At 40.8% G+C, this 26,495-nt stretch overlaps 1 protein-coding gene across 2 annotated transcripts in view; it reads left to right on the top strand.

Moving 5' to 3' along the window:
- RB195_023284 (uncharacterized protein) overlaps nt 1-26,495 on the top strand; it is a gene marked incomplete at both ends in the record, with an annotated part of 58,683 nt that overhangs the window by 13,373 nt on the left and 18,815 nt on the right. The window contains 12 exons of one of the 2 annotated variants that reach the window (XM_064210655.1): nt 2,846-3,073; nt 3,131-4,287; nt 4,345-4,456; nt 11,572-11,633; nt 11,702-11,864; nt 11,920-12,071; nt 13,420-13,489; nt 13,873-13,961; nt 15,387-15,457; nt 16,719-16,891; nt 17,013-17,174; nt 17,342-17,484. In XM_064210655.1, coding sequence (XP_064066536.1) covers nt 2,846-3,073; nt 3,131-4,287; nt 4,345-4,456; nt 11,572-11,633; nt 11,702-11,864; nt 11,920-12,071; nt 13,420-13,489; nt 13,873-13,961; nt 15,387-15,457; nt 16,719-16,891; nt 17,013-17,174; nt 17,342-17,484 — 2,582 coding nt within the window. The remainder of the gene's footprint in view (nt 1-2,845; nt 3,074-3,130; nt 4,288-4,344; nt 4,457-11,571; nt 11,634-11,701; nt 11,865-11,919; nt 12,072-13,419; nt 13,490-13,872; nt 13,962-15,386; nt 15,458-16,718; nt 16,892-17,012; nt 17,175-17,341; nt 17,485-26,495) is intronic. The other variant, XM_064210657.1, reaches the window with a different exon arrangement.

The following is a 26,495-nucleotide window of genomic DNA, read 5'->3' as shown; positions in this document are numbered from 1 at the left end:
TATTATACCAAGATTTGCTATTTCTAAGCTTTTTTTTTAGAATTTAGGAGAAATGGTAGGTTCTTCCTCTCTATCGCGTTTTTTTTTTATTAGCTTCGAAGAAAACCAGTACCACCTTTACAGAGGTAAAATTTTGCAGATACGGATTTTAATTGATGCTGTATTGAAAGATGGCGGCGGATTTCTTTCAATCGCATTATCTTAGTCGCGCAACGAGGAAAATTGCGAAATTCGGGTTTTTGGTTGGGCGTTAAAATATGTGTGACTTCTGATAGAGTTCAGCAACGCAACTCATATCTTGTGAAAACTACTTCCGTTCGAAACGTGTCATAGGGGAGGATTTCTCTTCCTAGAATGCTGCTCTGCTTTTTCACAAACGAAAAAGACAATTTAGGTTACATTACATCATTATTGTCAACTACTGTCAAAAACTTCGTTGGGACATTGCATTATTCGTCGTTTGGTTCTGTTAAAAGCTCGTGTGAAGAATAGTCTGTGAAATAGGATGTGAAGCCCGAACTGCAACTTCCTAGACCTTTTGATTCATCTAGTCCACCTATTTGTCTACTATGCTGTTACTGACAATTCTTATTATTTTTATTTTCATGATTCATGGATTATTTGGAAATATTTATTAGTTGGCGGATATTGCGCATTCATTTCGAGAAACATCGGAAGGAAACAAGTTCAAGTGCTTATATCTACGGCAAAAATATTCATTGAACATTCCTGTTCCCGGAACTGGTCTGAAGCGAGGTGCATTGTGCTGTTCAGAAGACGGGTCCCATTTTTTCTGCAACCAATTTGTCTGGGAGGATAAGTACACCGACTTGATGCATCGGTTGTCTCCGCAAGATTTAATGGATCGCGTACGTGTTTACGATACCTATGTGATTCTGGGTTGAAATCGAACGAATGGGTGTTTTCCAAGGCGGTTTTTCATCGCGAGGCACATTCAAACCATTGATAAACGTAGTAGAACAATTCTGACAAAGTGCAGGGAGAAAACAGATTTGTTTCAACACTTATATCCCAATTATCCCGATTGTATAACACATTTTCATATTCAAAAAGATTGTGCCGTTTTGGATTCTGATACTCGACCTCTTGTTATTAGGAGAAGGTCAAACAAGAGAACTTTAGAAGAGATTCTTGTCTCGACTGCAATGTTTCTGTGCGTCGAGATGGGGTGCGGGACAAGAGGTACCCGTGAAAACCGGCTGACCGCTCTGTCGTCCCTTCGGCACCTCCGCGTAATTACGGCTGCCGCTCCACCAGCTAGACATTCTTCACGACCGCCTGAGATCACCTACACCCCGCCTCCCTATTGCTCTAATCAACGCCGCGACGAAGCGGTGGATAGTGCGAATTTTGAAGGGGGGAGTGAAGAACGAATTGCCGAGGCGAATTCTGATGTACGAATATAGTAAACTAAGCGCATATTATTGGGAATAAAGGAGAAGAATAAGTAAAAATTATTTCAAAAAGATGCTGCAGGGAAAAGAATAACACGCATATATTTTCAAACATCTCATAATTTAACACATTTCATGCCCTAAGTTTTCTATATAAACTAACAGTGCATAAGTATGTGTTTGTCACGATGCCATTCAACGAATTCGTGTTCAACTTTCAACTGCGGCAGTTATAATAACAGCAACATTATGCGCTTATTACTTTGTATACATTCTTTAACTCCTTTCTACATTTTACCTTTTCAAAATTTTACGTAGATATAATGTTTATGTATAGCAAGTATTGAAATATACCAATATTTGACATATTTCAATACTTGCTTGTACGTCTTATACAGTTTTATATAACAGACCTTTGTATGGCTCTTCAAACTTCTTTCGTTTTATCGCTCCATTTCTATCTATTCTCTGCATAAAATCAATATGACAGGTTAGCTGTATTAGTGGCGAACAGAGACCTTTGTATCTTCGAGATATACCTTTAGGTACAGTGTATGTCTGCGAGGCATTATTCGCGCCTCGTTAATCGTTGGATGCCAGTTTTACCCAGCTAGATAAATAAAAAGAAATCATTAGAGGAAAAAAAAGTAAAAAAGATAGCATAACACCGATCAGTGGGACATTTTTTGAAACATCTCTTGCATTCCCAGAAATGGATGAATGTTTTCCACCTAACAAGTCGAGACAGGATAATTTCATTTTCACTCGCATTTCTAAATGGCATATCACTTATACAAACCTCTTTCATTCTTTCCTTCTTTTATATTAAGTTACAAGCACACTTTATGTAGACCTTCAAACAACATGTAATACCAGGTACTTTCCTTTCCGTTCGACTTTAAAAGCGCATCATAAGAAAAGCGCGGCGGAAAAAAATCGTCGTAAGAGTGGCAGACGCAGCGAAATGGGTCGGGAGGGTGGCGTGGGCGGGGCGTCTTGAAGACGTAGCACAAGAGGAGCAACCAGGCTACTGTAGCGATCATGACGGTATCAGGAGACGCGCGGTGCAATTAACGACGCTCATTAGCCTCCTGGATACGCGGCGGCACATCATACGGGTACCTCTTGACCGTTCCCCGTCGAGATGATATGTTGCGTCGTATGTTGGTCATATGAAAGTGAATGTCTAAGAGAAGGGTAGTGAACATTTTATGCTTCACATTGCTGTGAAATCATTCTTGGAGAAGCAACGACAATGAATTTGATGAATGTCTTTGATGACAAAATTCCGTAGCCGATTGTAATGTTTCTCTTCTGCAATACATAAGAATTCAAGCAATTTTGAGTTAGTTTGATCAAGTGGCGACGCGAAATATACCTTTTCGTATGACATAATTTATTCGCTCTTTTCTTTGAACAGTTCACTTTAGCCACCGCTTGGACATTCGTCACCCATTGATACTCTTCGTAACTCTCACATGAAGTTTTATGATCCTGGTACTCATGAGGAGAGAACAGTGACAATTACATATCACCGTGACATTGAAGAAGAAGAGCGGAAAGTTAGGGAGCAACAAGATAGAAGGAGGAAAGAGGAGGAGGAAAGACGAAGAAGAGAAGAGGAAAGCCGACGTGCATGGGAATTACGCGAACGAGAGGTAACAGACTTTATTTTCAACTAGAGCATTTATGTCGTCAAGGGTGGTATTTTCCAGCTTCTCGAACGTTTGAAATCAGACAGGGAAAGGAAGCAAAAAGATCTAGAACATTCTATCCTGGAAAAGGAAAGAATAGAAAAGGAGCGCATCGAAAAGGGTCGTTTGGAACGAGAGAAGGCAGAAATGCGGAGGCGTGCTGAATGGGAAAGAATGGAAAACGAACGTCGAGGGCTAGAAGAGGAAGATCTGGCAAGGAAGAGGCAATTAGAGAAAGAACGCTTAGAAAAGGAAAGAGATGAAGAGGAGAAAAGAGAACGGCAACACATCGAAAAGGAGAGAGAACATTTGGAACGCATGCGGGTCGAGGAGGAACGAAGAGAACATGAACGCCTTGAGAAGGATAGGATTGAACGGGAACGAATTGAAAGAGAGAAAATAGAAATTGAACGAATAGAAAGGATAAGGAGGGAACGCGTTGAGAGGGAACGCATAGAAAAGGAGAAGGAAAAAGAAGAGCAAGAAAGACTGCAAAAAGAAAAAGAAGAATTAGAACGACTGGAAAGAGAAAGGCGAGAACTGGAAATCAAAGAAAGAGAGTTGATTGAATTACAACGGAGGGAAGCACAAGAGCGTGAAAAACAGAGGCTTGAGGATGAGGCGCGAGAGATGCGGCGTAGAGAAGAGGAACGTCGCGAAGCAGAGCTTCTCGTTAACATTCAAAGGCAAGCAGAGGAGCGTGAAAGACTACGTCGAGCACAAGAGAGGGAAGAAAAGGAGCGACTTGATCGTATTCGAAGAGAGCAGCAGAAAGTGGAATTGGAGAGAGCGGAGGCAGAACGGAGGGAAAGAGAACGCATAGAGGATGAAAGAAGAGAAAAAGAATTGCTAGAGGCGCAATTAAGAAAAAAGGAACAGCGTGAACGGGAACGCTTGGAAGATATGGAGAGGGAAAACTTTCTGCAAGAAGAGGAAATGAGAGAGAAAGCACGGAGGGAAGTAGAGCGACGAGCAGCAGCAGAAAGAGAGAGAGTGAGAAGGGAAGAGGAAGAGAAGGAGAGGCTTGGTATGTACGAATTGGAGCGAGCTGCAGCAAATCGGAAACTCCAGCGGCAAGTCGACTTAGAAAAGGAAAGACAAAGAGAAGAACTCGACAAGAAAGCTAATGAAATTGCTGAAATGGAAATGAGGGCAAATGAGCGACGGGAAATAGAACGGTGAGTTATTTTACTTTTTGTCACAATCACAAATTAATACATCTATTTACGATTAAGACTAGAAGATGAGCGGAGTCTAGCAGAACTTAGAGAGAAAGAACGTAGAAATCATGAAATCAGGGAGCAAGAAAGGAGAGATGCAGAGGAAAGAGCTGCTGCCCGCAAACGTGTAAGTGCAGTGTGGTATTCTTTCCAATTTATTTTCTTTCTTTCTGCTACTTCGTGCTTTGTTTCACAATGAAAACGTCCTGGATGCGTAAGGAACCAGAAAATTGGGTTAATGATATGCAATCATCTTTCTCGCAGAATTTCAGAATAGGGAAAAATTTCAGCTGCTTTCACAGTTTTATACAGTAAAAGTGCTGGATCTCTTAAAGAGGCACGCAATCGTGTTGTATCCTTCGCCTTCCTTGACTGCAGTCGCACTCATGGCCGAATTTATTCTCTTTGTAGTTTGCTTCACAAACAGTGAAGTCTTCGATCTCAGGGACAAAGTTTTTGGAAATTCTTGGGAAAATTTGTGAAGTTGGGGAGTGTTCTCCCTCTCAGATGTACATAGCAGATGTTAAAGGCAGCATACCGCGATTCTGATGTGGTATGGATTTCCCATGCAAAGCTTCCAAACAGGACCCTAGATTGCGAAAAACCACGTGGTCCCACTCATCTTTCCCTAATTGCTGTAAAAACAGCGGAGCGAGCTTTTGTGGTCTTCTCACCAGCCTATTCAAGTTAAAATAATGAATAAACCGCTTAGGGGAACGGAACGTGAAGGTAGAGACGCATTCTAACGCACCTCGTAGGAACCTAAGCGATTCCCAAGAAAGATGAGCGGATCGACGTGGTGTTCCGCAATCTGCGAGCCCGTATAGAACCTTTCCATGAGAAATTATACTTATATGCAACATACCATTTCATGGTATGTTGCATATAAGTATGGTAAACTCCATCGGTGGCAGTTTCTTTTTCTTCTCGAGGTGACTGAGAAGTTGAAGTCCTCAAAAGATAAACAGAGCTACGCACACTGTGTGCTATATCTTCGCTGCAGTCTTGAAATCAAATTTATTTCAAGTGTAAATTAAAGTATGTGGAAACAAACCTAAAAAAACAGTGGAAAAAATCCAAGGGAGAGGTTTTTAAGTCTTCTGTAAGGAAGGAGAGATTTTGTTATGCACAGGTGATTCTTGTATTTCTTGTTATTTAGTCCGAAATACTTAGAATTGATTTCTTGGATTGAGCCGGACACGAAGTTGTTACAATCTTTTATTCGTGGCTAGCGTTTCCGCAATATCGCCTTCTGCAGAGTCTGAAAGGGTGGAATTGAACGTGATTTATCCAATCAAACGCCTTATCCGCCCAACAAAGAAAATCCCTAAGTTAACCGTTGGGCCTCATAGCTAATAGTAGAAGAGAACATCGTACCTTTAAGATCAGATGACTATCCTGCCACTGCTAGATACCTGTTGTGAGGTAACTAGCGCAATCAAATATCAACCTCAAATAAGGTGCGAGTTCCCGCGTAATGCAGAAGCATTCCTCTTTGCTATTCATCTTTGAGCCCTTGGAGTGCATCTAAAAGCCTCCAGAGCCTTGTGCGCCGCAACACTAAGTTCGCGCGCAAGAATCATGATCTTAACTTCAAAGTCTTCCCCGTTATGACGCCGCACCCTATGATCACCTCATGCAGTAGAGACGCATGATTTCCTTTTGCCGTCCGGGTGTTCTTTGATTCGAATACATAGTGGTCTAGCTGTTTCTCCTGTGTGTTCGTCACCACACTACACACAGGAGATCGTATAAACAACACAAACTGAAATGAACTTACACAATCACCCTCATTGTTATCCGGACATATTTTGCATTGCGGTGAAGTACATGAGCCATTTTTGGGATTACTAAGAGGGGAGCTCCACGATAGCAACGGATTCTTCAAGATTAGCTTTCTTCAAACACCGTCGGATGGCAGCGCTAATTTCATCGGAAATAAACGGTACACGGAATGGTACTTTATCCATACCAGATTCGTTTCGGGTTACTGCTCTTTTACTCATGAGCCGCCTAGGAGTGTAGAAGTGGTCGTGAGAATGTGCGAATGATCGCATTTGCTTTTCATCCGAATGCAAAATATGTGCGGATAGCAACGACGGTGATTGCATGAGTTCAATTCAGTTTGAGTTTGTATTGTTTATATGATTTCCTGTGTGCAGTATGGTGACGAATACATAGGAAAAACAGCTAGACCAATATGTATTTGAATCAAAGAACACCTGGAAGGCAAAAGTAAATCATGTGACTCCACTGCATGAGGTGATCATAGGTTTATCATAACGGAAGAGATTTTGAAGTTAAGATCATGATTTCGGCGCGCGAGCCTAGTATCGCGGCCCCCAAGGCTCTGGAGGCTTTTTGGATCAAATTCAAGGGCCCAAAGATGAATTGCAGAGAAGAATGCCTCTGTATTACGCGGAAACTCGCGCCTTATTTTTTTTCTACTTGTAGCTATGAGTGCCTACAGTAAACTTTCTTTGTTGGGCGAAAAAGGCATTTGATCGGATAAATCACGTTCGATTCCACCCTTTCAGACTCGGCAGAAGACGATATTGCCGAACCGTTAGCCACGAATAAAGGATTGTAACAACCTCGTGTGCGGCTCAGTTAAAGAAACCAATTATTGAAACATCAACATGCCGAAGTTTATTGAAAGTCGTACATGTTTACATTGAATTACTTGTTCAGTTTTTATGAACTGATTTTCTGCTCTAAAAAAGAAAGAGAGCTGATCACTACCAACTAGGTGACTAGGTACAAAAGATGCAGTTTGAAGTATTTTGAAAAATGTAATCTGCAATGTTCTTCGGAGAAAATGGCAAATCATGATGTCTAATCTTTTGACTACGGAGAAGCACCTTATAGGGAGGCATCAAACAAAACCTTGTGTGGGAGCATCTTGGTTGCCGGAGCAGGGAAGAGCTGAAAACGATACGTACATACGACGTACACGTGCATCGAAAACGGCTCTAAGATTCGGTAATGCAAACCAGAATGATCAGGTGTGACGGACTGACAGAAAATTGAACATTAAGCCGCGATGAAGAGGAGGTATTAGCTTGAGGATTAAGTCGTGCGCACTTTTTTTGAATGTGAATAGTGCGCGTAGAAGTAAAAAGTTTTTCAAAGTTTTATATATCATTCGACAGAGAATTTCCCATTCTATAGGATAGTCCCATTCAGATTTCTTTTTTAATTCTACTGATTCTTGTTTTTTAGATCATTAATGTGGGAGTGTTGGGTAAAAAAAAACATTTTCGATACCTTCGGTTTTTCGCAGTTATCCAAATTGATAAAGCCGCTGAGGATGCTCCTCAGATTTGTGTTCTGCATGAATAACGTTGACTGAAGGACGAGAATTTTTAAAAATACAAAAAAGACCATCTCCAACTCTCCTCTTCTTGAAACCTCGGGATTGGGAACTATATTTCTATTTCTTCTTGTTATGTCAAGGAGGTTTTGGTGAAACTTTATTATTGGGTAGTAATATGTATCGCCGACTTACAAAAAAAGATTTTACTGCACAATATAAACGTCTGAACCATGTTTGGATGAGCATCGATAAGGCTATTGGGATTGACGAAAGATTCCTTAGCAGGTTGGAAATAGAAATACCGAACAGTCCCGTCTTTTATAACCTGATTGAAACGCCTTAACTTTCAAGGAACGACCTAACATCAACATCAGCAGAGAATGTTAAAATGAGGCCAATAATAAGTTGTGTAGAAGGGCCAACAGATCGTATCTCTTGGTTTCTAAATAGAATTGTGAACCAACTACTGCCAAAAGTGTCCTCTCATCTATCAAGTAGTTCATAATTCCTTGAACGTCTTAAAAATGCCAGATTCGAACAAGCGTTACAACCGTTATCTGAAATCCTAGATAGGCACGGCCGTAGTATAGAAACCTTTGGTCTAATCAAACAACGTATAATGATCCTGATCAACGAACGCCTTCAATGCAACATTTTCAAATGGTCAGGAAAATACTACTCTCAAATAAGAGGACTTGCCATGGGCCAAAAGCTTGCTCCAGTTCGTGCCATTTGCTTTATGAGCTGAATAGAAAAACCAATAATCGAACGTTGTCCACAAATGTACTGCCTTTATATCCATGATTCCTTCTTTGTAACATTAACACAATCCGAAATGGATGAATGTTTTAAAATTTTGAATGGACGGTCGCAGAACATAAAACACACTCAACAACAACCAAAAAATGGTTGGCTGCCTTATTTAAATGCAGAAATAAAACTGCACAATGACATTGCAAGTGTGAAATAGTGTCGCAAGGAAAGCTCGAAAAACATGCTGATAAACGTAACGTCAGTTCATCCCATTAGCATGAAAAAGGCAATTATCATAGAAATGGTCAAAACAGCAACAGCAATGTGCACAGGGGATAGAGAACGGGAGGAATCACTAGAACTAGCCATAAGCATAGCTAGTTCAAACGGTCACACGAGATCGAAATCTAACACCCTATCTCGAACTACAAATAAGACAGTGAGGATCCCACGTGAAGGTAGAATTCTTCTGTGCATCCTATTCGTCTCTGACTTCTTAACTGTTGCTATACGCCGGATTCTGCGAGAACAGTTGCAAGATGATTTTGTATTGGTGAACATCCAGAACGACAGCATCAAGCGACAGTTAGTTCGCAATAGATTCTAAGATAGACATTGTGTGTTATGCTGCGTCTGCGTATCAAAGAACATTTGGGAGGTAAAAGGCATGGTAACACCAATAAGGTGTCACAAGAATGAAAAACATGATGAAAGTGAGTTTGAAATAAAGTGCACGATATTAGCACACGAGAAAGAAACATCTGCTAGGAATGCTTGGAAGTATTCTAGATTTTTGTCAGGAATTTATCTATGAATAACAGAAATGAGTGCCTATCAATCACCTATGACTTTATGCCGTTCATTACACTCTGTGACCTATAAGATTGTCCCACATGCAGTTCCTTAACGTTATTCAGACACCAGTACTTAAGTATACTGCACAGTCCGTAGGTATCATTCGCCTTGGTGACAATCTGTAGGAACGGGGTTCACCGACTCAGCTAGTCGGTGAGAATGGTCAGTTTATTTTTCCTTTCGGAGTTCTTGCGTCGTGCACCTAGAACGATATTGACGCTTTGCAAGGAGAGAGCAGGAGATCGATGGGATATGAATAGCATCAAAAATCTCGAACAATTTTCAGGCCCTTGATAAAGACGAATTTGTCGAAACGTCAGGCCAATAATAAAGCTTTACCTAAACCTCGTTGGCATAACAGGAAAACATAAATATATTCCAGAAACTTTTCAGCAAATTTGCCTCTTCTGGTAAGATGGTCGTTTTTGAGAGGGTCGTGTTGTTCCATGCTCGGTTCTGCCAGTAGGTCCAAGTTGGAAAAGACCTCCAAGACGAAAGCCAGAGGTCTGAACCGAGATGGTGAAGAAAGAGCTAAGAGCAGATATTTAGTTCAACCGATACGCTTAGTTTCCAGGATATGGAGCAGCCACGAATTGGATTAATTCTACACCGGGTTTAGCTGAAAATGTCAATAACAATATCGAGGCTTGGCGAGATTAGAGGAGGAGTTTGATGGGATACTCCTGGCATCAAAAAACCCGAACTTTTTTCAGGTCTTTGATAAAGACGAGTTTGTCAAAACATCAGGTCAAAAATAAAGCTTCACCGAAATCTCGTTGGCATAGCATGAAAACATAAATACAAAAAAGAAAAAAAAAAGAAAATCATAAGAGGCATCTAAAAACTATTTTTCGGGGTCTCTTATGGCTTTTTTTTTGCGATGAAAGAAAATTGTTGGGAAGGACGGGAAGAACGACAATGATGAGTGTACTGTTGATTTATCTGCAGTAGTTTTGTTTAGAAGAAATATTTTTTTAGTTTTCAAAGAGGTTTGAAGAAAAAATGCATTTTCGCCCAACCCGCAAAAATTATGGCGACCAGTGTGTGGTCCGTTTTCGAGGTCAAAACTTCGAATTTTGAGGCGCAAAAACAAACGACAAGCACTTAGATTGAATGCAGAAGACTGATGGTGTCGAAAATGCCCACTGTCCACTTGACATCGCAGTTTAACTACCTAAGGCAACAGGAATCAATGGAATTAAAATGTCGGAATGGGATCATATTATAGAACGAAAAATTCTCTTTTGAATTGTAAGCACCATTTTAGAAGCGTTTCTCATTTTTCTGCAATCTTTCAATTTGAAGAAGAATGCTCACGACTTATTCGTCGAACTAATCAAATCATCTACTGTAATATTTAGTTAAGTCTGTGCCACGTGTCCCCCTTGTCCCCTTGTCTAGTGCCACGCGGAATTTAAAGGCATCACCCCACGAATCTGAGATGGTGCAGATTTCAGGTGGAGTATTCGTATACGGGATGGGAGACTACGGAGGGTGAGGTGATTCCGTCCATTTCTTGCTAATTGCCGTAAAAAACGGCCCGGACGATGCGGCGCCGCACAAGAATGGCGCGCTCCAATCGAACCCCTTGTACAAAATGGTGCGCCAAAACGAATGAAGCCATATTGTTTGTTCGTTTGTTTCTTGTTCAATTCAAACGGTGCATGTTAAGAGCTGTGGCTTTGATAAAATAGGCGGGAGCACAGTTTGAGCGAAGCTGTAATGAGCAACGCAGTACAATTTTCGACACTCATTACCACTCACTACGCTGTGGTACATCAGTCATTTACCTCGTCACTGCCTCCGACAAAATGAATATATCAGAATGCTCTGGCTGTGTGCATCTGAGCAAAAATTGACATAGTGAACCACTTGGGCTAAGAGCCGAGAGGGTGGAAACGAGTGACTTGGGAAGCAGAATTAGGAATATAGTGAAGAAGAGCAAGAATAACATTCTTAAGAGTATAAGAGGCTGCTGCGACAACCCAATAAATCTCTTCTTTTTCTCTGACACTTCCGTAGTGTTGATGTAAGTGTAAGGACGAATTCAGTTTTTGACAAATTTTCTTCTTGACACTTTGAAAAGAATAGCGAAGAGGAGATTTCAGCACTTTTCGCGCGTAGCAGTCGTCCTCTAGACTAAGTTAATGTCTGTGTTCTGTAGTAGAATACGCTGATACAGAAGGTAGCACTTTTCTTAGTGTATTTTACTTTACAGCGACTTCGACTAGAATTCATTGGCTAACCCTTATTTTCCCCTAATTAAACCTTTCAAACCCACTGCACTACACTACTGCATTCTTTCAAATTTTATTTAGGAGGACAGACTTTCGCGGGAAAAACTTGATATGATTGTGCGTGAGCGATCGAGCAAGGAACGGTGAGAACTTTGTGGATTTTGTTGATTTTCGCGATGTAACTGAAATCTAGTGAATGCCTTTGTTTCAGTTTTGAGCAGGAAAAGCGACGTCTCTTAGCTGAGAAAGAAGGTCTGCGCAACAAATATCATCATCTAACATCGAGCCAGACTCTGCAAAAATTGGCAAGTCCAGCTTACTTTTCCCGTGGAAATCTTTCAAGTCCGGAATTCACTACAAAAATTGAGCGTCAGGTGGGAACCCATAGCTTTATGTTTACTTTCACCTTGGGAATCGTGATTGTTTAAGGTTATTGAACGCATGGATCACAATGTATGGGTTGACGACATGCGGATTCCATCTCACCAAACGGTTTCTTGTTCCCTAAACTCTACAAATGAGGAGAACTTGCGTGATAGAATCTACAATCCCAACGATTTTAATAGAAATAGCTCCGCACGGTATACTTGTGAAACCCTTCCACATTTTATGCTTGGTTACAATAGGTGCGATAAAGTAGAGCCGGACCCTTTTAGATAAAAGTTATCGCCTTCTAGGTTTGAGGTCATAAATAACTTCTGCACAGGTACATCGTACCTACTGTTATTGTTTACGCGCAGAGTAGGTTGCTCAAACAAGGGTTATTGTTATCACTACCCAGACAGAATTTCTGTTAATCTTTAGACAGCAGTCTAAAGACTGTGCATGTTACGGTTTTAGTTTTTTTTTGTTCGCCATGAAAATGGAGAATCAAAAAATACACTTACTCCATGTGATGCTTTGGGAATTTAGGCAAGGTAATAATGCTGCGGCCATGGCACAATAAATATGCAGTGTGTGTGGTGAAGGAGTCATAACCGATGTGGCAATTAAAAATTGCTTTGTCGAATTCCGTTCTGGAGCTGTGACCTTAAAAGAAGAACCAAGGAAGTATTGGGTGGGGTGAGGGGGAGTGGGTTGAAGAAACCATAATTGATGAGTAAAAATCTCTTAGTTAATGCTTTGTATTTTTTTATATAGCGACCTTCAGACTTCAATGTCGATATTTTGAAGTCAATATTGGAACAAAATCCACGTCAAACAACCAGAAAGTTAGCAGAGATATCGATTTCACAACAAATGTATGAAAAACAAAACGGAAATTATTTATGACTTAACCTAATATTTAAGACATGGATAGCACCGCTCCGTTGGTGTTCTCTTCTAAGGTGCTCTCTGATCATGTTTCTATCTAGATGATGAGCATAATTGATCAGCTTTCCTAATCTATCTTTTCTATTTTCTTTTATAGCGTCATCTCAACATAATATTAATTATTATTGTTCGTTATTATAATTCGAAACCAACATGTGGAGTAATCATATGTTGGCTTCGAACAAGAAGTGAAAAAGCGAAAGGATGTCAATTTCAACGCCTTTGACATCTTCATTGAGGTTCATTTTTGTAGAATAAAGCAGATTCCTTCTGTCTCTCCCATGTTATCCGTTCTTTTTTGTCACTATTCCTTGTAAAGAAGTTATAGTCTTGGAAACGACAACACTCCGATTTTTGTTGCAAATTCGCACTCCAAATCTTCAGTGGAAACGAAATTTTATGAGAGCTACAATACATCCGTTAACTGTTTGTATTCTGGCACATCTTCAAACTCTTCAAGCTATCTTCACCACTTCGTGATTTTTGTTCTCAACGAGGATATTCATCGACCATTTTAGCGGCAAAATAAATTCCTCTTGGCCACGTTACCGTTACAGACATTTCATAGCTGAGTGTGGAAATGAGAATTTGCGACTTTCACTTCCAATATTTTAGGATGACACATCTGTTCTGCATTCCACAGGGGGCACTCCGTTTCTTTCATCGACGTTTCTCGAGGGAAAAGGTACATATCAGTACTACGTACTCAAGAAACTGGCACAGTTAATGGTGCCCAATAAGTTATCAAATCAAGGGAAAAAGTTTCGCTCTTCTATGACCCAACAGCCGCTACTGAGGGTTATTTTCGTTGGCGAATACCTCACAATTGCTTCCAATTGCAATTTACTTCTTTTTATTTTTTTTATTTTTGTTTCTGCATGCAAATTCCAGCCAGCAATGAAATTGGTTGTCTCTGCCATTTTGCCTGTATCATTGTTGGGTGGAATTTTATTTCAAGTTAGAAGCATTGAGAGTATATGTACCTGGAGCTTACTTTGGTTAAACAGATAGGTGACAGATTCGGCATACAACCCACTACTTGTCTACGTGCAAGTCCGTGTTTCTTAGCAGCATTCGGTCGACCTTACCACCATGCATTCCTTTCGCATATCCGTCATGCCTGGTGCCAGTTCGGTCAACCGATATGTTGCTTTAAGGTGAGATAGAACAAATATTCACGCTGCAGCAACGCTGCAGAGAGAAGACTGAAACAGATTTTAAGCGCTCTCTGCACTACTCAATGAGAAACCTTTCACTTTTATCCTTCCATCTTCATTCACGTGCGGCACTATAGGAATTAACATTTCCGTAACTGTATCCACCCTCAGTTGGCTTTCTCGTGTTTGAGTCTGCCGTGGAATCTATCGATCAATAACGACGTGTTCATACACGAAGGAAACAAGGGGATTTAGGGCAACAAAGTTAAAGCAGGTTGCGTTGGAAAGCAACAGAAAACGACCCTCACCTCCTTCACCGCCAGAGTGATAGGCAGGTTTTCTTTGTCGGATTGCATTGGTTAGTTCTGAACTTACAGAAACCACTCACTATGGATAAACACTATAGTTGGGTTAAAACCACATGAAGCACGAAGTGCTTCGAGCGCAGCCGCCTGCGGAACTGTCCGTGCTTCATGCCGTTTTGATCCGACTATATGCTATGCTTGGATTACAAATAGTGGGTCACACGCCGAATCCTTATAGCCAATATTAGGATCAAATACATTCACTCTCAGTGTTTTTAACTTTAAATGAAATCCCAGAGAAAGGTGATTCGAGCAAAGCGGCGAAGACAGCCACTGCAAAAACAAAAAACAAAGCAACTGTAAATATTTGACCATGAAAATGGTCTTGAATAGGGGCCGTTCGATCATAAAACAGCTAGACATGTCATAAAATAGTAAAAGCATCGCAGAGAAAGTGAAAATCGGGACACCACTTACCTGCAAGAGCGGAAGGGCTCACGGAAGGCCTGAAAGGCGGATCAGAAAAGCAAAAAGTAATTCAAAAACCACGCCAATAGTCTCAAAAATCATAAATTCTCATTTCCTTGCTTTTGAAATCTAATGTGAACACGCTTAATCTTAATTAATCTACGCTTATATGTGGGTTACGCTAACGTGGCCTTGAGGAAGTCACCTTGTAATCTAGTGGATGTATGCAAGCACACGCTCGAACTAAACATTTGCACCATACGTTCGTGGGTGGTTCGTCCAATAATGCTTTGTTACTCTATATTCTTGCACTTTCGGATATTTCACGCTTTGCACTTTTCACATTTCTCTGCAACATCTAAATTTTTTTGCACCTCTTTTGCTTTTTTTCTCGTAGGGTGAGAGTACATGTATAAGTCATGTCGTATAGGTCACGTAATCCCTACAGAAATGAAGGGAGTCGGTGCCCAGCTCCGAATATCGCCTTTGTGCTGGTCGTTTGATAGTCGGAGTCTTATTTATATTTCTTCGCTGCAATTGTCGGTTATATTATTGAGGTTTTGACGAGGAAGTTGATTTTGGAACGTCTATGAAGACTTGGTTCTTCTCAGATCTCCTTTTTAGTTCTTTTATTTAGATCGGTTTTCTTCAGAACTAGTCGATACCGAGCCAAAATGGAAAAGGCCCGTCGGGAGTTCATTGTTGGCGGTCCGGAATCAGCAGGTACAGCGAGTCACTTCTTGTTTTGTGCACACACTTCTTGCTGTAATTTTTGAGATCATTGCTGGAGTAGCGTGCAGGCAATGCACCACAATTTGGAATACATCAAACATCTGGCATAATGTGTTGGTATAACGCTCCACTGATAGCCATGTTTAAAAGGTTATAAAAAGTGAAACAAATATTAGGTTGTTCCCTAAGTTTCTTTCTGCCATCGTCAACACTTTAATTTACCGCAATGTGTGTCTTAGGCCTAAAGAATAAACAATCTATCAAATAGATGGACGAAAACTTTTGAGAATTGTGCTGACTACATTATTGATGGGAATATCTCAGTAGTAGAATAAAAACAAGCATAGGAAAAGTAAGAAGGAAACTCGTGGAACAACCTAATACATTAGGAAGTGTGGTAAAAGAATTTGTTTCCTACGCAAAATTTTTGTGGGCGGGGCAACCGGTTCTATCAAGTTTCATGTGCGTATAAAAATGTGTCGTGTAAAATTCGACCAATATTATGCCCAGTGCATGAACATAGTCCATTTCAGTCCTCCAAACAGGCGATTGCGGAACTCACGGAAGTACGCCAATGCTTTTGCGAGTTCTGCGATTTTTTTCCTCAGGGGACCTCTTCTGAGTTGCTGTTTCGTTGCGTTGCTGGCTCATAGGGCTGGACTCGTCTCTGTTGATTTCTGACTTCCTCTACTTTTCCTTCATTTAGAAGTGAACTTTGCTTTACGCACTATGTTTCGCTAAAGATAAGCTGTATAACGACTTATTGTATGGAGAAAATGTCGATGTCTCTTGGGGATTACTCGTGAAATACATGGAAAAAGTCGTTAGTATTGCCATTTTCCTCCTTTACTTGTTCCTTAAACATTTAACAACAACAACATTTAACCTAAACATTCGAATTCGTCCCTACAACTGGTCCTTATTCTCTCCTAGTGGTACAAAGCCGTTCAGGAATAGCAAAGTTGGTGAGCCCTTGTGCTTGAGGTTCCCCCACCCGTTCGCCCAGGTTCCCTGACGGATTCCTTCGTTCGAGGTTAGGTAGGTCTCCCAAACCCTGGTATCCGTTTGTCTACCTAGCGTTCTCGGTCTGGGAAAAGGATCTCGCGTGAGCATTTCTCACCTTCTGTGGCAGGAGAATGACCTACCAATCCACCACCCCTTATGCTTTGAAGGGCCAGACTTGTTGTGTAAAATTTAGGCAAAATTCTAGTGAGCTGTGTCCATCTTGTTTTTGTTTTATGGCTCTTTTCAGACCCAGATTCAGTAACGGACCACTTCCGCCGTTCACATGAAGATGTTGGCTCACGACTAAGGCGTGACTTCCGTGGTCCTCTACTGCAAAAATTTCATGGTGGGGAATTCAAGTCAAAAATTAACGTCGACAATATCCCCTATGCTAGAGTTGAACCCAGTCCCTATGCACAAGTAAGTTGGTTGTCAAGAGAGCCGTTTCTCAGCGCCTTTCTCATTCTGTCTTCCTCTATTGAACTTTTGGTCGGTTGTTATTGTTATCGCCGCTCTATCAAACAGCTTTGCTCTACGGTAGGAGTTTGAACGTCTCTTGGAGGAAACGGAACGAAAATACACCACTTATCGTATGAGGATGTCACAACCCAACCTCTATAGTAGGTCACGATGTTGGAGCACGAACTATCTTGAAACTGACGTCGATACTGGGAAACCCGAACTGACATATGTGACTAAAGAGGTACAGTTGAATGTGGTATGTTGCAGGATTTATATTACTTGATTACCGTTATTCCTCATCATATTTCCCTTCCAATCAAACCTCTGCATTCTCCTCTTGTCTACTTCAAAGACTTGTTTCCACTTGTTTCTAAAAGTCAAAACAGGCAGCTCCACTCAAAATTCTAGATCGAAGAAACTAACTTGGATGACGTGCACCGTCGATCGGGCTCAGTTGTTGATTACCGTCAGAGCAGACGAGACAAAGCTGAGGAAAACATGAATACAATACATCTGAGGAGTCGCAGTGCAGATTACCTTATGGACAAAAGGTTTGTGTTGTAACCAATCTGTTATTGTTCAGCTGTTTCTTTAAATCAGTGTTTATTAGTTCAAACTTCTCTGATACCAAAGAATTGTTGTGACTTTGGAGAATAATTTACTCGCCTAGAGTGTACGCGTGTTTCTACACCAAGTTTGTATGGCATGAATGAATGGCCCCTTTCGCAGCGAGGGAGTGTTGGTTCCCTTCTGCAGCTAGGAACTTGAGATTGAATTCGAGCAATTTTTGGTTGGGATGTATTCAACTCAAACACGTTTTTTAAAAGTACTTCAGCAACTTTAGATATTCGATTTGCTTTTGTCTTTCTGATCCTCGAGGGACATTTAGCACAGACTCGCAATCTCGGAAATATCGTCATATATAGTTTCTTTCCTTTTCCATTTAAAATGGTAGCTGTCTTCCACCTTACCGCTGCTTTATATTATATCACATTTATTCGAGTGAAGCGTTGATCGGAGCCCTAGGAGGATAACGCTAAGCACCATTCAATCTTTGGTTAGTGAGTAGATTGTCGATCCCATTGCGGGCATTGGTGCATTGGTTTTGGGCAGCTCTGTCCATGAACATCGATGCTTCATTTTGTACTAAAAACAATCCTATCCAAGGCAGCATACCACGAAATTGATTATCTTGGAATCTATCCATAAGGAGGTAAGATGGGTAGCGACGGCGATAATAAGTTTTTCTTATTTTAATTTTTCCTAATTTCTTTTTTGTTTTGTATCTGTTCCATTATACATTATACATATCCATTACCATTCCATATCCATTCCATTAAAAGTAGAGTTGTCCAAAACCAGCGAAGCAGAACATTCGCAGGCGATGGCATTCCTCTCTAGGGACTAAAGGTAGCGTTGAAGCTGCTTCTCGAATGCACACACTTTACTATTCTAGATATAATAGAAAGAATTACAAAGCACATGTTCCTAACGCTACACACAGCGAAAGAAGAAGGAAATTCCTACAAGGAAGTTGCAAGGAAAGGAGTCAGAAACGAGCCTCAAACAACGCAAAACAACTAGTCGCATTGTCACCTCAACGTGCGAACTTCGCCCTTAATAACATAGTTATTTGAAAACCTAGAAATGGAGTGAAGGGTACATAACTGCCCTAACTTCCATTGTTCTATACAGAAATTATCTGACCGGATTGAGAAAATGTGCCCCGAGCTCAAAAAAGTCGCTGTTATTTTGCAGCTGAAAAAACAGGTTTTTTTCTAAATAACTCGCTTAGTTGGAAACCTATTAGTAGAGTGAAGGGTGCATATTTGCTCTAGAATTTCTCAGTCCATACAAAGGTAACTCGGATGACCTGCAGAAATGCGTAGTTTTCTCAAAGAGAGGGGAGGAGCACGCTATGTCACATTTCTATATCGACGTCTCTCGAAGAAAAAGTTAGTAGTTGGTAATAATTAGTTGAATAGTTGTCCTAAACATTGTAAAAAAGAGAAGGGCTCATAATCTAGCAGATAGCATTAAAGAGAGATTAGTCTTATTGATCAAGAGTTACCAGAACAAAAAAATTCATTTTTGGCAGCGGAGAAATTACTCATTCGATGAAGAGTAACAACAGTAACAGTATAATACGCATTTTCTACTGAATCGTATTTAACAAGAAAGTATGAAGATGAGTGGGCGGGTGTGGTGTAGCGGTTAGAGGTTCCGCTTCTTGCACGATCGATCGGAGATTCGAATCCGCCCTAGTGCTCACCAAGCCTTTCATCCCTCCGAGGTCGATAAATTGGTACCAGACTTGTCTGGGAGGATAAAAGCACTGACTTGATACATCGGCTAGCCACCGCAAGTCATTGTATAGGCCAGATACACGTTCGTAAACCTCAAACGATTCTGAATTGAAGTGAACGTGGGGGTGCATCCCTAGCGGATTGATTAACGCCAGACTCTTTATCCTTTATCTCTGTATACTATCTACTTTTGAGTTTCTTGTCTTCCAACAAAGTACTGGCTTCAGAACTGAAAACACTCAATTTTTGATGCCTAATTTTAGGCGCCAGTTTTTCGGCGGAGACGAAATCATAATGAAAGTGTTGTACACCATTAGATCCGCCATGTTCTGGGGAATCTCTAGATACCATTCACTGCTAAGCGATTTTTCCTCTGGACGGAAATATTAGCTGTTTATTTCAGCGAAATTCTGTTGCTGTAAAAATCACACTCTAACTGCACATTCTCGCTCTGTTGCTGGTTGCTTCTCGGTAATGTCTCCTTATTTAGTAGCTTATTGCAGTGTGATTTACTGCGATACCTCTACCTCAGTGTATTATCTCTTTTTTGATTCCTTGCTTTTCAAAAAGTAACGGGCTCCAAACTGGAGGCATTCAATTTTTCATGCCTAATCTTGGACGCCAATTTCTCGGCGGAGAAGAACGCATAATGAATGTGATGTATACCGTTCGATTCGTCACTTTCTGGGGTATTTCAAGATACTCTTCACTGCCGTGTGATTCTGCTGCAAACTCTAACCGTACATTCTCGCTCTGTTGCTCGGTGGTTCCTTCTCGGTAATGTCTCCTTATTTAGTAGCTTATTGTAGTGTAATTTACTGCGATACTGTGATCAGAAGACAGGTAAGTCAGTAAGATTTTATGCTCATAGTTAATATTATTTTGTTTTATTTGGTAATTATGAATGAATATTCCTTCTTTTCCGACTGCTCCGTCGTCCATTTGCTTCTTACGTTGAAGAGAGTACTTGCAATGGAAATATTCTACTTTCTTACATCTCTCAACATGTTAAACTGTCTACCTTTTTTTTCTTTTTTCTCGTGGTGACCGTGGGTGCAGCTCAAGTGAAGGGGGTCCCTTCGCCCACCGTCCAAAAGTGAGGGGGGCCGGAGCACCGGCTCCGACTATCGCATGTCTGACCACGCTCAATCCCCCTAATTATCCTGAAAAAAAAACTTCGTCGAAAAACGCCCTGCCGATAGAGTTTTCGTACGGGACACCTGACAATGTGTCACCTATGGGAGTACGCGCCGTGTCTGACAAAGAGCGGAAGAGAGAACGACAGCAGCCACGGAATGCATGCCTCGCATACATGACACGTTGGCAGGTGCTTCATAGAAGTACTCGACTGCCAAGGGAGTTTTCCGTGCCCATTTCTGGACAATTAGGAGAAATTGAGCGTAATCGCACTCATACTCGTGATGTTCACCTATAACCCTATCTTTTCTTGGATAGATCCCAGCATAGTTAGTTTCATAGTATGATGACTATAAATGAGATCAACAAAACTCAGACCAGAAGGAAGGAGGCGTTCCAACTTTATTCTTTCAATTGACTAATCACCTTGTGGGAGATTACAGTATGAATGCAGCTAGGGGGAAGGATTGGTCGGAAATCGTGTTGACAATATAATCTGAATTATAACTTTAAAGGATATAAAGGATTTTTATCACATCCGAATGGACGAGAAGATATGCCATATTAGCTGTTGAGAACCAGGAACGTTTTTTTTTTCTCTTTAGGTGTGATTAAAAGCAAGTGGGTTATCGTGGTAAGGATTCATTCATCTCTGTAGATTTGAGTCAGTAACTAATACCCGGAATGTTTTGTTCGTTTACAAGTGGTTGTTGAAAAGAGACTACTACAGAGTATATGTTTGTTCAGTGTCGCGAATGAAGATCTTAACTTCTATTTGATTGGGTTACTGGGGACTGGAGTTTGTTTTCTAGCATCATTCAATGTTTTGTCGGTGAAGCGTCTTCTCTCCTTTGGCTATTATTTGCTGTAACTACGAAGTCGGAAATCACAGGAATTCACGAATGTAAGGATCAAGAATTAGTCGCGTTTCATTTTGCTCTCATTCTTCTATGAAAAAAATAAGTAAAGAAGGACCCGAAAATGATTGTCAATCCTCAGCATTCCCGTTGCTTTTGAATAAAATACTGCTGCCATTATGGTTTTATTCCGTGTAGAACCATTAGTTGAATTTGTTCATTTACCAAAATGTGATGGCATTATAACAATTTACCGAACAATGCTCATAAAACATTTTACCTTGGCTATACATTGCAGCAAGATAACATTCCGAAGCATTCCAGTCAATACGTTACGAAGATGCAAGCGAAAATCCGTAGCTGTAATGGAAAGGCCGATTCAAGGCCCAAATGCAAGATAAACTCAAATGAGCACCTGTTGAGAGGGATAGCTACAAGAAATGCTGGCAAAAAGTTTCCTAAACCCTTTGACGACAACTCAACGGTGAGCCGTGCGTTTTTGGTCGCGTGGGACAATCCGGCTCAGCGCTGAACAGCACGCTTTCCAGGGGTTATTTTTCATGAATTCCCAATTTTTCACAAGTTTGTTGTACTTAATTGGTTTATTATCTTTGAATAATATTACACACAACATGGGCCTGGAAAAACGTTTCCATATTTGGAAAACAAGTGACAAATTCATACGTTATATTGCAAATCATACTTTTTGTGCATTCTTTAGTAACATTCAATGCAAAAATGACCTTTCTATTCATTAAAAATAATCCGACCAAGATTTTGATTCCAGCGGCCTACGTGTTAAATTTAAGTTTTGCCTTCCTCTGCGTACTCGTTTCTTCGACAATTACTGACAACATTTCCTTGTTCAAATATAGCTTTTAAAAGTCGATTCGTTTCTGATAGCTATGTGACTGATTCTGAGGACCACGTTGCTGAGGAAGTTTTCGATCATCATGAAGTTCTGCAGCCCCTACAACCGCCCTTAAGATAAACTATGATTTCGTATGATTATCACTTTGAGCAAAAAGTTCTTCTACACCTCCATACAATTGCATGTTCTTCGTTCTGGACCAACCCCTTTCGCCTTGTACTTGAATAATTCTTAATTTATTATAAGACTTTTCTAGAACAATATAACGTTAAAGAAGGACGTTTTTCCATTCTAGAACTTAGCTTCTCCAATAGAAAATGAAAAGCGGAGTCTTCTAACAGTTTGTAATGAGTTTAGCCATTTGGCGTTGATGGTGGTGATCACCAATCATGACAGTACCTGTCAGCAACAGTGAAGCGTCGCTTCACTATAGTAACGGAATCAGAGTAGCTCCGAAGCTTTGTTTTACCGCTGGTTTGTTCGCACGATATGCTGTGGTGACAGCTGCTTATCGGCAATGACACAGTCATCTCTAACTCCTACTCGGTGCTCCTCCGAGACTGTCTTTCATTTCGCTGTTGACTCCACAAAGCGGTGAAGCAGCCAAGTGGTTAGCTGCCCAATGAGACAACGTCCCTCTGCGATTATAACCTTGATCACCTGCATGCGACGGATTGGCTACCAGCCGATTAACTTCTAAATGTTATTGCAAGATGTTTGCCACCATACATATTGACATGGACGCTCAGTTGCTGAAATCATTAGTGAACCGCTGAGCATCTAATCAGCACCAAAACTAACTGAGGTGTGATTTAAAGCTGTAATAAAGAAAAGTCTAGATTTGTTGTTCAGGCTAAGAATAAAGTGAATAGTACAGATTAGATTTGATCATAAATACAAGGCGGATCGAAATGGTAGTATGGTACGTTCTCTGGTTCTCATTCTTCTTTTACAGTAATAGATCATTTATGTTGTCAGACATAGAATACATTTTTGGACAGTTTACTTTGAGGTGTCATCCGTTACTGCTGCTAAGGACTTGAACAGTCAACATCCTTCAGCCACCAGTATGCCTACAACGCAGATTGTCTATTTTTGAGAATACCAGATGAAATCTCGTATGGGATTTCAAGTTTTTCCTTACTATTTTACTCCGAAAAATGACTGAGCATGGTTTTGTACAGATATGTAGGATGATAGTCATACTACATTTACAGTTGTGAGCATGATGGTCATTCGGCCGCTGATCGATTATAGTCAGCTGGACGAGACTATAATTGCTAGAGGCATGATCTCGTTGAGGCAAAATTGTCGAAATTACCGAATAGGTTGAAGAACAATGTAGTTAAAAGTACACCAAAAGTACAGCCCATTTTGTGTGATATTCTAATGAGAGGACGGGTGCGAGTTTTGTCTAAATCTTACCTTATGAAGTCTAGAAATCTTATCAAGTCCACTCTTTCACCTTGTAATTTCCAAGAGGCCAGAGATTCAGAAGGCCCCTTTATGTGGAAGTGAATAAGGCTATAAAGAAAGCCTAGAACTTGCGGAATAACGATTATCCTCATCTCCGTTACTCTTGAAAGCTGGAATGTTCCGTTTTTAACGTAAATTTTCATATATGTAATTAGAGGCTGTGAGATACATCCTTATTTCATGTTTCACGTGAGATTTTTCTTGGCTTTTTCTGACACGATTACAAACATCACATCACAAAATTCCAGTGGATGTGTCTGATCCTCCAAAATCATGTAGTAGCTCGTGTATTATATCCTAGCTGGTGATGCATTGTATGATTAGTGGTAGGTGAGCAGAGTCAGCTATTTAGGTGACAACGAAGGTGAATCTTTTTTAGGATACGCATCATCGCTGATTGCGGTGCATGATCGGGCATGCTCGAAAATCCGCCGGAACACCTTTACATCCCTTTGCACTCCCCTTATGCCTAGGATGCTAACGGGTGACGATTATTGCACTGGGCTGCTTCTGACAGCGTCATAATCGCCGCAGTAGCCTGGTCGCAACTCTTGCGCTGCTTTTACGATCCGTTTTTTTTCTTCGCGTTCGCAGCTCTTACCATGGGCTTTTTTTTGACGAAGAAAAATGGAAAGTGCATGGTGGTAGAAGTTGCTTGAAACTTTGAATAAATTAGTTGTGAATTTTTATAAGCGAAGGAAGTTCATATAAATGATATGCTGTATAGAAATGTGGGTGAAAGTGTTTATTAACCTGTTTTGAATTGCTAAATGGAAACCGAATAGAAGAGATGTTTAAAAAAATGTTCCACTTATCAGTGTTGTGCTATAATTCTTCATTGTTCACCTTCTATGCACTTCTAGCATGCCTTGCAGACATGCACCTGAAAGCGCATCTTGAAGGTACGTAGTAGGTGTCTGTTCGACACTAATACGCCTAATTTCTCATATTGATTTTATACAGAGAATAGATAGAGGCGAAGCGATAAAACGCTGTAGAAAGGAGTTAAAAAATTATACAAAGTTTTGTTGTATAAAACGTGCAAGCAGATCTTAGAATATGTGAGATGTACTCTATATAAACACATATATTTGACAAAGCATTTGTCTAAATAGTTTTTTTTGGTCACATAGCGGGCATTTGGCGGCAAAAGTTATTCATCGTTAGCGTCGTTATATTGCGTGAAAGCCATTCATTTAAATTCCCTCACCATAGTTCGTTTCCTGTCGCAGTCGGTTTTCCCCGAAGAGGTCGGGTGAATCGGGGGTTCTAATATCTGATATCGTGATATTGAAAGTGGAAGTAGAAATGCAGAACATTATACTTCTTTTATGTGTGGCAGCATTTCAAGAGTCTCCACGTTCAGTACCTGTGGGCACTGCAATAATTTCTCAAACGATGGGCAAAATTCCCTACCCAACATCTTATCGTATTTTGCTAAATGTATAAATAAAATCGGTTTTTTTTTTATTAGTGGAGATATATGAGATGAACAGAAACTTGTGTTATGCCACAGCTGTCTTGCGGAACTCCTGGATCTTCCATTTGCACTACATTCCCTTTAAAACACCGTTAAACGTTTTTTACAAAGATCATAAGCAACATGGAACGCGTCACCGGTAGAGTAGTTAGCGCGGCAACTCTTCTGGTAAAAGTTCTTCTGGTAAAAATATGACAGCTTTTATAGTCCCCCACCCCACTTTTACAACGCTGTCTTGCGTTGGTCCCTTCACGAATTGCCTAACTTCAAGCTCGTCGGCTTTGCGATTCCAAGATTGTGCCACATGAATTATACATCTTTCCACGTGAACATCCGGGATTGCCTCTCTGGCATCGCGTATAGAGGATAAAGAGTCTGGCGTTAATCAGTCCCCTTGGGATGCGCCCCCACGTTCACTTCAATCGTTTGAGGTTAACGAACGTGTAACTGGCCTATATACAATGACTTCCGGTGGCTAGCCGACGGATCAAGTCAGTGTTTTTATCCTCCCAGATAAGTCTGGAACCAATTTATCGACCCTGGAGGGATGAAAGGCTTTGTGAGCACTAGGGTGGATTCGAACCTCCGATCGATCGTGCAGGGAACAGAACCTCTAACCACTACACTGCACTCCCCCTTAGTCACGTATATCTGCTTGAAAGGATTGATATTAATTACTTTTTTGCCTTATCCATATTTTGCAACTAATGTTTCGTACGTTTTCAAAATCGAAGACAATTCGAAGTCTTCTGGCGGGTCCAATCACTTCTTTCAACGTCGTTCAAGATAGTCCTGTACGTAGCAACGTTCCCGTGCATAGTGGTTGCATGCAGGATCGGTACTTAAAAGCTGGAATTCTGACTACTGATTATGACTTGTTGATTTGATCGGCTGACTGATATTATCCACTGACGCAATTCCCTGCATCTTCGTTTGTCGCCCTTGAACATGGCTCTGCCCAACCGTGTTGATATTCAGCAAGAGGGTGCATAGAATCAATCTATTCTATGTTCCATAGCCTGCAAAACCTTACGTCTCCAAACTCCTCAGAACTCGTTGAACAAGGTGATCCGCCGGTCTCCTTAATATTAGACCAAAGAAGCGAAGACGATTTTCTGTACTCACTTTCGATGGCGAGGCAAGATGTAGATGCCTTCCATGTGTCATCCGCCGGTATACGACACCAATTTCCGCATAAGTATCTTCATTGTGGCATACCCTGAGGCAAAAGTAGCCATGTAGCCGTCTAAACAGCTTCTTTTCGGCGCAATCAGGTCTCTCCATCACCATAGATGGAGCTGCCCAAGTCTTCGATCAGTACATTATGACGAGGCGAATTGCGGATAGGTAGACTCGCAGTTTGACTTTGTTGGTGATGGTGGTCAACTACAGGGATTTGGTTAAGGAGTTAAATGTAGAAATGGCCTCATCTTTG

Source organism: Necator americanus, chromosome X (genome assembly GCF_031761385.1).
Source record: "Necator americanus strain Aroian chromosome X, whole genome shotgun sequence".
Taxonomy (NCBI): Eukaryota; Metazoa; Nematoda; class Chromadorea; order Rhabditida; family Ancylostomatidae; genus Necator; species Necator americanus.
The sequence above is the reverse complement of the archived record's forward strand: the minus strand, read 5'-3'. Positions and strand labels throughout refer to the sequence as shown.